The sequence below is a fragment of the Chelon labrosus genome, assembly GCF_963514085.1.
Source record: "Chelon labrosus genome assembly, chromosome: 17".
Taxonomy (NCBI): Eukaryota; Metazoa; Chordata; class Actinopteri; order Mugiliformes; family Mugilidae; genus Chelon; species Chelon labrosus.
The window spans coordinates 15484043-15495069 of record NC_140350.1 but is presented as its reverse complement, the minus strand read 5'-3'; the positions used below and the strand labels follow the sequence as shown (position 1 = coordinate 15495069).

General features: G+C 44.7%; 1 protein-coding gene across 1 annotated transcript; it reads right to left on the bottom strand.

Annotated features, from left to right (window-relative positions):
• Window positions 1-114: 114 nt before the first annotated feature.
• On the bottom strand, window positions 115-10409 carry LOC311502183 (clustered mitochondria protein homolog; the record flags this gene model as incomplete). Its single annotated transcript, XM_084564309.1, has 27 exons — window positions 7728-10409; window positions 7318-7475; window positions 7060-7231; window positions 6824-6964; window positions 6589-6719; window positions 6354-6508; window positions 5898-6023; window positions 5668-5806; window positions 5389-5481; window positions 4934-5152; window positions 4586-4761; window positions 4189-4500; window positions 3993-4099; window positions 3793-3894; window positions 3612-3712; window positions 3371-3523; window positions 3022-3084; window positions 2684-2931; window positions 2501-2585; window positions 1990-2143; window positions 1690-1829; window positions 1495-1575; window positions 1281-1406; window positions 747-868; window positions 532-625; window positions 304-438; window positions 115-192 (listed from the first exon to the last, which is right to left on the bottom strand). Exons 1-27 carry the CDS (start codon window positions 8992-8994, stop codon window positions 115-117), a joined length of 4878 nt encoding a protein of 1625 aa, XP_084420435.1. The 5' UTR covers window positions 8995-10409.
• Window positions 10410-11027: the final 618 nt, after the last annotated feature.

Sequence of the window (11027 nt, the reverse complement as noted above, 5' to 3'; positions counted from 1 at the left end):
GGTCTGAAAGTTCCTTTGCACTGGAAATGAAGAAATAAATCATGAAATATGAGCAGGGAAATCATCGTGCATTGTTAGGTGAAATAATCATAAACAAATAAACAACAGCGGTGTTCACCTGAGAGGGATGAGAATGATTCCACATGTCAGGTTGAGCTGCTGAAGGATTGTGGAAAGGCTTGGTGTGGAAAACTGCACGGAAACACAACAACCAGGAATACATGTCAGTGTTTTTTTTTTTTTGTCTGTGTTTGCATTCTTGTCTGCGTGTGATTGTTCACATACGAACAGAACTGTGCAAACCTTTGGAGGTGGCATAGAGGCACTAGGTGTGTTGCTGTAGATGTGGTTGATGGCTTTCTGAAGGATCACGGCCTGCTGCGTGAGGTTCTTCAGGTACTCAGAGCTTTCCTTTGTGTTGTTATGGTTCTCACCAACCTTCACATGTGTAACAATGAAGTCTCTCAGTCAAAATTATGAGCATGTCTGAAACATATCATCAGCAAACACCAGCATTTACATAAAACACACCTGGCACTTATATATTGAATAAGCCTCTTTCTCGTGTTGTAGAGCTGCTCGATACTCTCCTTTACTCTCGTACACGGTGGCAAGCAGATGATGGCTGCACAGAAAACAGACACGGGTTGTCAGTAATTGTGATGTGTTGCAATCTTCGTGTTCGGCTTAATCATCTCAACCAGATTAAGAAAACTATGAAATACGAACACAGACTGTATACGCACCTGTGTGCATGCTTCACAGATGTGGCACCGTGGTATTTTGAGGTTAAAGTTAAGGCATTTTGTAGATACTTCAGAGAAAGGTCATACTCCATCAGACCATGAAGAACTAGCCCCAGCATACTCTGACATAGAGGAAGGAAACAGGGAGATTAACAGGGTTTTCAGGGTGGTGTTCAATGTATATTTTCAATTATTATCTTCCCAAACTTTGTATTGAACATTTGTCAAAGTATTATCTTGTGAGTTCTGAAAGGTTTTCCCAAGCTGTGCTATAAGACAGTTTTCTTCTTTCATTTTGAGAATTTGTTTTTGTATTTATTGTCTCTTTTATCTCTTTTATCACAGTCAGGGTCATTCTTTTCAATTGTTTGAAGTATGTGAAGAGAGAAAAGTCCACATTTGTTCCATTTCTTCTGATTTGCTGTACTGATTTTATAAGACCACATTTAATACAGAATTTTTTAAAAGAAGAAAGGAAGAAAGGAAAGAAGGGAATAAAGGAATAAAATATTTTCCAGCTAGGAGCTCTCTTACATCCAGAAGTGCGATTTGTGGATGGTCGTCGCCACTAACAAGGAGGGTGAGGTACCGAGCACGGTACAGCAGCTGTAGGGACGTCAAGTGCCGGCCTCCAGCGAAGCAGTACAGGGCCAGATAAGTCTGAATCACAGATTGAAGAATAGTTACACATGAAGCATGCACAATATGACAGTAAGATTAAAAAAAAAAATAAAATGAAGGAACTCACATAGTCCTGTATCGTCTGTGGATGGTCTATACCCTGAACTCTCTCAGAACTCATAACTGCCTTTTCCTGGTGGCTGAGGGCCTGTGAGACACAGTCAGAATAAGAGATAAATCATTTTATATGTCTTAATAAAACAGATCTGGATCCTGGTTAAGGGTAAGTAAAACATGGGGATGAATTGCATTTTTGTTTTACATCTGCATTTTCCCCCAAGATGTAGCTGAGGCGTCCCAGGAGACGCAGGCACATGCACACGTCCTCGTGCAGGACGCCACACACGCTGCTGAACAGGGTCAGGGCCTGGCCAATCAGTTCATATCCATCTCTGAGAAGCCCTAAAAGCAAAACATAAAACATTAATGATGAGCACGGAGCGTACAGAAGTATTTGGTCATATTTGCATTTTATTGTTCTTCCAACTTCCTCATACATGTCTGGGGAAGTCACCTTTTTAAAAAGTATCGCCATCTACCACACAATGTTAGCATCTCTCACCCTGCTGCACTGCAACCTGTGCTCGTTGCACAAGCCGTGTGGCTTCCGTTGATGTAGATTTGAGATGGTTCACCACGGGGAACATGTTGACGACGTCTTCCTCACTGAACACGGGCCTGTGTCGAGACTCAAACACGTACTCCCTCAGCTGCACCTAAATACGGAGAACGAAAGAAAAGCAGCGTTTTGAAGCGGCACTGAATAACTTTTGCACATGCTCTAAGTTACTGGTCGATAGCCGTAGCCCTAAACCTGTGAAGCTAGGATCTGTATCCATTAATGACTGGCCTAAAAAACATGACCTCAGACCTAAACCCTTGTCTTGGCCTCAGGAAGAGGAGAAATTCACGGGAAAGAAAGATTGTGCAGGTTGAAACACATCAAAATAGAATCTATATCACATAATAACCAATTGTTCTGTCTATGACACCTTCAAATAAAGCGTAAGGGGTGAGTATCTTTAATCTATTACACCTCCAGATATGACTTATGTAGAGAAGCATGGTCTGACCTGGATGCCCGTCTTGATGGCGATCTCTCTCAGCAGGGAGATCCTCTGAAGTCCGTGCTTTTCTATCACCTCATCTATACTTTCACTGAACACAGAGAGGATCACAGTGTAAAATCCTGTTGCACACTCTCAGTCACACACATGCACAGAGACACACACACACACACACACAGACACACACACCTGTCGATTGCGTAGTGGTAATAATCTCGAGCCTCGGCCCTGATCCTCCCCCACAGCTCACTGGAAGTCAGTCTGGCCCAGACACTGTCTGTCAGCGAGGCCACTCGGCTCCCGTGGCTCCGGCGGCGGCGGCTCCGGCGACGGGAGAGCAGCTCGTCTGAGCAGGAGTCGGGGAGGCAGGAGGATGAGCTCAGGAGGCAGTTTAGGAAGAGACTGACAGCTGCGGAGAAAGCTGCTGGTTCTACGCCCTGGGAGAACATAAGACCTATCTCAATATTAGTGAAATGAATGCTAGATTGGGAAGTGTTGTTTGCTAATGTTAGACTTTATTCGAGCACCTGTAGATAGGTCCTGAAGATGTGTTTAGCACTTCTGATGATGACTTCACTGATGGCAATTCTCTGTGAAGGAACATGTTATTATTTATATGATCAGGACTTCAACACAGGCTTTATTTCCTTAGTTTGAGACAGAATTTTCACTTTATTCGCAGTGCACTGTGTTTCATTACAAGACATCTTCCTTCTCACTGTGGGAAATATGTTGTGTTAGCTTAATGTTTAATGTTAAACCTGCCTCAGACCCTCTTTTTAAATTTGAAGCCTCTGTCCCGTAGTCGGTGAATACTGAAGTTGCAACTTTCCACTATATTAAATAAAACTTTAATAGGATGAATTTAAACTTTACCTTTATGTGGCTCAGTCTCTCTCTCTCGTCCACCTTGTCCAGCTCCCTCAGTATGGAGCCCAGGTATCGTACGTTGACGCCCCGCTGGTGCAGCACTGCTTTCAGGGTCGACCCATCCATCGGCACCGCTGTGTGGTCAAGGCAGTCTCTCAGCTATGACACAAAAGACACACACATCTTCTTAAACTTCATGCACAGTGACACACCTGAACCTTGTTTCTCCGCTCCACACATGACTCACCACTGCTGGAATCTGATTGGACAGAAGAAAAGCAGCAGCGTCCCACAACAATCGTCTCTGCCTCCGAACATCATCAACACACTCGGGGGAGAAACGAGCGCCTGCAGCAAAGTCACAAAGGTTTAACTTCAGTCTGATGTTATATGTACGGTACATGACTGTATGTATGTGGATTCAGCACCTGGAGAGCAAACATTAGGATTGAAGCGCACGTCAAAGGAAGAGCAGCTCACGGATCCAACAGCTTCACAAGCTTTCTGGATCACATTTCTTCTCAGAAGTTCTACAAAAGAAAGACGTGAAGACATTATTAACTGATTACAGTCAACCTATATGTACAGCTGTTTTATCATGTTATTTTATTCATCTGGTCTCATTTACCCATGTCAGCAGCTCTATCTCCAGTACTCGGCTCAATGTCGGGCTCCTCACTCTGCTCCTGCAGGTGGCTGAGCTCCTGGGACACCATCTTTATAAAAAGGTCATACCTGAAGCAGAAATCACAAGATAAGAGCATGATACATAGTTTCCAAAGCTCAAGTCTTCCTGCACGATGTCTCCTCCTCTTGCTCATCACCTGTGCTCGACGAAGGCCTCCATCAGCTCTGGTCTAAGGCTGGCCAGGCTATGAGGATGTACCCGAGGGTACCCAAAGCTCTGACACTCCTTCGGCACCTCCTCCTTTTCCTCCTTTGTCTCTGTGAACTGGAAGTTTAGATCTGAGGGGAAGGTCCTCAGAAGGTCCAGGATGTAAGGTCGTCCATCATTACCCAGGATGCCTATGGTCTCGATGCCGGAGCAAAGCTCGACTGGACTGTTGTTGTGGTCGAGGACCTGGTGGCGTAAGATCCTCAGTGGTTTGCTGGTTTTATCCAGAAGCTCCAGAAACCTGAGGAGTGTTAAGAAAGCAACGTCTTCACAGCATGTTAAAAGTGAAATACCAAAATACTTCAATCTTTCATGCTGTGTATTACCTTGGATGTGTATAAATAGTTTTTCCATTATCATTGGAGCCATAGACGACGCACTGCTCATGATTTTTCTCCAGTATCCCAGGAACGATGGACTGAGCAATAACTCGGACTCCACGATAATCCACCACAGCCGCCCCGAGAGTGTGAAGCCCCTCTATATCAATGGATGCATACGCCTACAGCAGAGCAATGACAGTATTTCTGATTTAATCACAAGAGCATGAAAGTCTTTTTATAGATTATATGTGGTGGAGTGGATTAAATTAGACAAGATTAATGTCTTTGAGTATGACTGTTTTTCCTTCAATATTCAAACTACACTCAGCAAAATGAAAGGTAAACTTCTACCTGTGCTCCTCTCAGGTCACACCTGGCGGCAGCGTGAGCAGCAGTGTTGCCCCCTAGTGGTCGGTAGTGCTCTGACAAGTCGAACCCCAGGCTGAAGAAGAGGTTGTTCCACATGAACATCTGCATGTGAGGCGACTCCCCTGGGTTTAACGGCATGATGTTACCGTCAACGACGGCCACAGCTCCCCGTGTTGCAGCAGCAACAAAGTCACTGTTGGTCTGGATGGAGGGATTCAAACTAGTTAACAAGGTTTTCTTCCTTCCTTTAATAAATAGAAATAATATTTATAGTGCCAGAACAAGAAGAAGAAAACAGGAGTAAGAGCTGTTTCATTAAAATGCTGAATGCAGAGAAAGTATGAGAGGACACATGAATTCCTTTAAACTTAACGTAAACTTAACTATTAATCAGAGACAGAACTGGAAAGAAGATGTGTGTAAACCTGTTGTCTCACCTTGAATATGCTCCTCTCTCTGTGAAGTCGCTCATGAATTGAATTTCTGGGGAGTTCCCTGCATCCCTGCAGCTCCTCGTTCCAGTCCCGACTCTGAGGTCATAACGCACAAGATAAACCTCCGCTTCATCAACATGATCAGTTTTTCAGATTTAAAATTAAGCCTCAGCTTCGTGTGCATGTGTGTGCACATGCCCTGTCCTTTACATCAGTGTTATATTTGTCTGCATTTACAAATTAATATGGTTTCCTCTATTTCAAGTCTGCAACCTGCCCAGCGTTGTGCTCGTCCTGGCCCATACGACTGGTGTGAGTCTCCTCCGCTCGGACACAGTCGAGGGTGTGGTCTCCAAGAGGGGCCACCCAGGTGAAGACCTGGAGCGGTGCTGCGATCCGCTCGTAAGGATGCTGCTGAACCCTAGTTCACAGAAAAAGACAGAAATGTAATGTCACGTTGCTGTCAAGCCAATGCAGACAAAATCACTTAAACGTAAAGATAGTTTCCTCACCTCTTCTTCTGCAGGGCACTGAAGTTTCTCCTGAAAGCAGGGCTGACTTGGTTCAGCAGCTCGACCAGAGAGTGGCAGAGGACTTTGGGAGCTGCAGGTTTAGGGTTGAAGTTGAAGGCAGTTGACCTGGAACAGTCAGAGAACAGCACAAACTGAATCTAGGTGAGTTTCTACTGTCCACGTTTATCAGGATTGTTAGTTTAGTGAAAAACAATAATAATTAGAAAACAAGACAGTGTCGTGCTACCGTCTACATTCATGCAAGCAGCTCCATGACCGTAGATAGTTAGATGTATGGTGCTTTGAGAAAAATGCAAACATACCTGCAGGTATGTGGTCATAAATCAAAGCACAGTATTGAAACATGATTACGGTGCTAGAAGAGTTGAGGGACCACCATGGTAATTATAATTCCTCCTACGGCCCACACAACTGTATAACCAGTATAAGACTCACTGGTTGAGGTAGAAACCTCGTGTAGAGGATGTGATGTTGAGTTCTCTGTCTTCCATAGTCACGACGTTGAGGTACATCAAGTCCCCGTGCATCTTCCTGTTCCCTGGAGGAGGGTTCCAGCTGCTCATGGTCAACACCCGCAGGCACTGCAGAGGCTGTAAGTCCAGTGTTGTGTCACTATAACAGAATGCATTTATTTATTTCATGTTTTAAATGAGAAATGCTGATCTCTCACCTTCCAGTCACCCCTGACAGGCTGCAGTGGAGTAAGCGGTCGTTCCTTACATCCAGGGAGGACGTATTCTGGAGGGCTGCGGTCAACAGACTCTTTTTCAGATGCTCGCTTCTTCCCCACGTTTTCACCATCTGAGGGGATACATGTGGAGTTGAAAGGGTTGAATGAATAATTCCTTGTGGAAATGTTTAGATATAGTTGCATGTGAGGAAGCAGAGTCAGCGGACCACATGACCTTTGTCTTCCCTGGTGTAAAAGCTGAGGTAAGACAGTGAGCTGCCGTTCACTCCATTATAGGCGTCTGCAGGGTCGACGCTCCTCAGGAGATCACGCACATGTCTGAGATGAAGACGGGCATCACGCACTGAGTAAGAATCTGCAACAAAGGGCAATTGTTTAGGTGGACAATTTTCTTGCATGCAATCAGTTGAGTTTAGATTACAGTTCATGATTAAATAAAACTAGACTGACCCTCCACCACCTTGATCAGCGCTCCGTCCTGGATGCCCTGGATGGACCGCAGCTCTGCGAGGCTGTCTAGCGGCGTGCCTCCCAGCTGGAGGGAGAAGCATGTGCGGTGGCAGGTGACCTCATGATCCATGAGCACCTGCTGCAGCTCCACCACCAACATCTGGCCTGACACCTGAGAGGGGAAGACAGACTGAGAGCTAGACCAGAGCGGCATGAAGACACAGTGAAGTATATTTAAGAAAACACTGACAACAGAACCTGGAGCTCAAAACTTTCTGCTCCAGGAGGCTGAATTTTGACGGTAAATGCCGCCTCTTGGAGATCAACTAAGTCCCGGACGCTAAGTTGTTCCCTTTTATCACACTCAGACTGCAAAGGATCATCACTAGTGTCCTCTTCTGTTTGACTTGGAGGTGCTGTGGACAGAAGAGACAAAGAAAAGGCGTGAAAACATAATATTTTAATACAGAATAATCAGGTGATAGATAAGTGTTAATCAGAAAATGTAGAAATTATACTGAAACCTCAGCATTTATGACCTAATTATCTCTTGCTACAACTTTCTTGTCGTACACAAGCTGAATTTTGGATCAGACGGCACATAAACAAAAGAAAATACATGACATGACAATACAGAGATGCGAGACAGTCAAATAAAATCCACTCACCTTTGACCTGTGGTGCTGCCAGAAACAGTCGGTCAACTAAAAACATGGTCATCTGCTTTATCTCAGCCCCTTCTTCATCCTCCAACTTTAAAACGCGCTGCAGATCAGCCTCTTGATCTGCGTTTAAAATGGGCCGACCTACTGACTGACCAGCGCCAGACATGTTTGTCTCTGTGTGGACTTCATTATGGTCCTTTTCACTCACAGTCCGATATTCTGCTTGTTCATTATCCTGCTGTTTCAGGTCCACATGACACTCGGCAGCGGAGTCAAGTTCCTCCACAACTTGAGAACCATCATTGCTGCATTTTGTCGTCTTGTCGTGCAACCCCACGGCAGCAGTGTTGCCGTCGTCGTTGTTTGCCTTGCGTTTAGCCAGCATCACAGAGGGGCATGCTCCGTCAGTGTTCTGTTCTTGCTGCCCAGTCCAGGGTAAAGCAGTAGCAGCACTGTGTTGCAATTCCTCATCAGGGTTAAACTCATCCTTTATCTTTGTGTCTTGCTCTGTTTGTAATGTTTGGTTTGTTAAAGTCACTTCAAACTCATGTGGTCTTTCCATCTTCCCTGGCAGCTTTGACTCTGCAAACGCTTCCATTTTAGACCAGGATCCAGAGTCTTTACATTTCTTTTGCCTCTTTTGTTTAGTGTTGATTTCTGAATGAATCTCTTGTGTCTCTAAAATCACTTGTTTCAGTTTCCAATCATCCACATCTATCACTTCTGTGGTGTTTTTTTCTCCTGCATGTACTTCTCTTTCCACTGTGTCATTATTACATTCAGGTATTTCTGTTTGTGTCTGAACTTCTGCCTTTGTCTCTGTCTGAGTCTGAACCTCCATCCCAATCTGTGTCTCAGCTTCGGTCTGCGTCTCAACCTCAGAGTATCCCCTTTCTCTCCCCCCGTAGCTCCTCGGTTGTCCTTCACCTCCTGCCGGCTCATCCACCCTCACGCCGTCACCTCCTCTCTCCTCTTCCTCCTCAGACACCAGCAGACACACCATGGGCTCCACCAGAGTCACGTCTCCTCCTGGGTTGCTGCTCAGGATGATGTCAGGAAACAAGAAGTGCTCCGGCTCGAGGGCTGGGTTCGTCAGGCCGGTGGAGACGGTCAACAGGTCGTCCTCCAGGTACTCCGGCAGGCTCGGAGACTCGCATTCGCTCTCGTCGCTTGATAGCAGAGGGGACCTTTCCGCTTTACCCAGGGATGGTGTATCCTTAAACGTAAAGTAGTTTGACAGTGTCTGACAGCACTGGAATACATTTCCCATGGTGCCTTGGTGCTCAAAACGTTGCTAAAACTGTGCAGGTGCCCTGAAGGACAAAAAGTGACAGCAACATTGACTATTAAGAGACACAAAACTAAACAACTTTGTTCACAACGATGCTAAATATTACCAGCACTGAGCAATTAACCTGTTAGACAAACCAAATTAGCAACCACTATTTAGAGCTGAAAGTGAGTTTCACGTGAATAGTGTGTGAAATACTCACTGACAAATATTTTAATCTGAACTGGATGTCAGACAGTTTGGATTATGGTCGAAAACTTCTATTCCAAATAAATCTGACGTATCTGGAGGTTTGTTTACAGCCTGTACAACTGTCTGACCTCATGTACTTGTTGCCTGAGGTGGCTGTATTTTTTTTAGCACTTAGCTGCCAAAACATTAGGTACAAAAACAAATGCATTTTACAGTCCTTCACTAAATCCACCGTCATGACTGATAATGTTCAGTTTATGTTGAAACACTGTCAGAAAGGCGGTAATTTCAACTGTATGATGTAGTTTGTGCCGCTGTTAAGCTGGATTGTGTTTCAGTTATTTAGCCCAGCTTATAATGGGGTTGTCAAAATAATAGAAACATGTGTCGGTACAACACAATACAGTTCAGTAGTACTACAAACCACACTCTCCAAAATGAAAACATAGTCGAATCAACAGCTCTCTTAGTCGTTTTGTTTTACCAGGGCTGAACACGAACACCTTCATGAAGCTAAGATTCAGTGCAGGACTGTTATATTAGAAACTAGTCTTTGTATCTGATGATCTAGCAAGTGAGCATACACATACCAGTGCAAAAATTAAACTTGTTGCAACCTTTAATGGAGCCTAAAAACCTTGCTTTACTGTCCTACAGTGCTTTATCTTCTCAGCTTTCTGCAGTGATACAGAGGAGTTCTTTAGAGAGTGGTTACTACGTCCCTGTAGTTAAAGGTGCAAAACAGCACACTTCTAATAAACCACTGGTGAAACTGACTCAAAACCTTCATCACATGAAACTCTGCCCGTCCAGCGTGGTCTTAAGTCACTCTTTAAAACTTCAACGCGCAATTTATTTGAATTAAGCAGCCAAGTGCGCGCTGAGACAGGCTTTGTCACATATGTGTGTGTCTGTTTTGTTCGTCATGTGCGACTGCAAGCAGCTTAGAGCCTTAGACGACAGCTGACGACCGGATTATTATGAAGTGTTCTTGCAGCGGTGTCACCTTACACTGGAAAGGCTCGGAAAGGTCTAAATCTCATCAGATGAGAATGGTGTTGAACAATTGGGTTTCCTGTAAGACACATAAATATGTATGCTTTGCTGAGGTGCATATTACAGTTAGTTGGAGTTACATACAAATATCCAAAGCAATACAGCAAAATATCCTAAATGGACAACATTTTATTTTTATACATGTACCACACCTTATACAAACTCGTGCAGTAGAAAAAGATGCATAAATGTAAGAATAAATACATTTTCAGACATATAGATATAAATCTATGAGCCTTACCAGCCAGAGTAGAATCAGGAGTAGTCGGTCAGTCTGTGTCATCTTCTCCAGATTCTTTTCATCCTGCTGAGTTTTCCTGGGTTTCCTCTAGAGCAGGAGGCTTCCCTGTCCTTGCTGCAAAACCACGTTACACAAACTGTGTGTCACTGCATGTGTGTGTGTCTGTGTGTGTGTGTGTCCTTCATGGGTGGGGAGGATCTGTGACAGAGCCTCTAGGCCCTCTCCTCGCACACATGCACACACATACACACACATAGTTCCCATCCAAGTCCAGGAGAGGGCAACCTCTCTGCTGCTCATGATGTAACTTCCTGTATTCAGACCGGTCCACGCATATCTCTGTCAACCTTGGCCGTGAGCACGTGCAGTTGGGTGTATAAATAGCAGCAGCAGCAGCAGCAGCAGCAGCAGGAAGTCCCACCTGTGAAAACTACACTAAGCGTGACACAGCACAAACCCTTCCTTTAACACAAAAGTGCTGGAAAACGTTCTTCCCCCGCACACTTTTTGGCAAGGGCTGGAA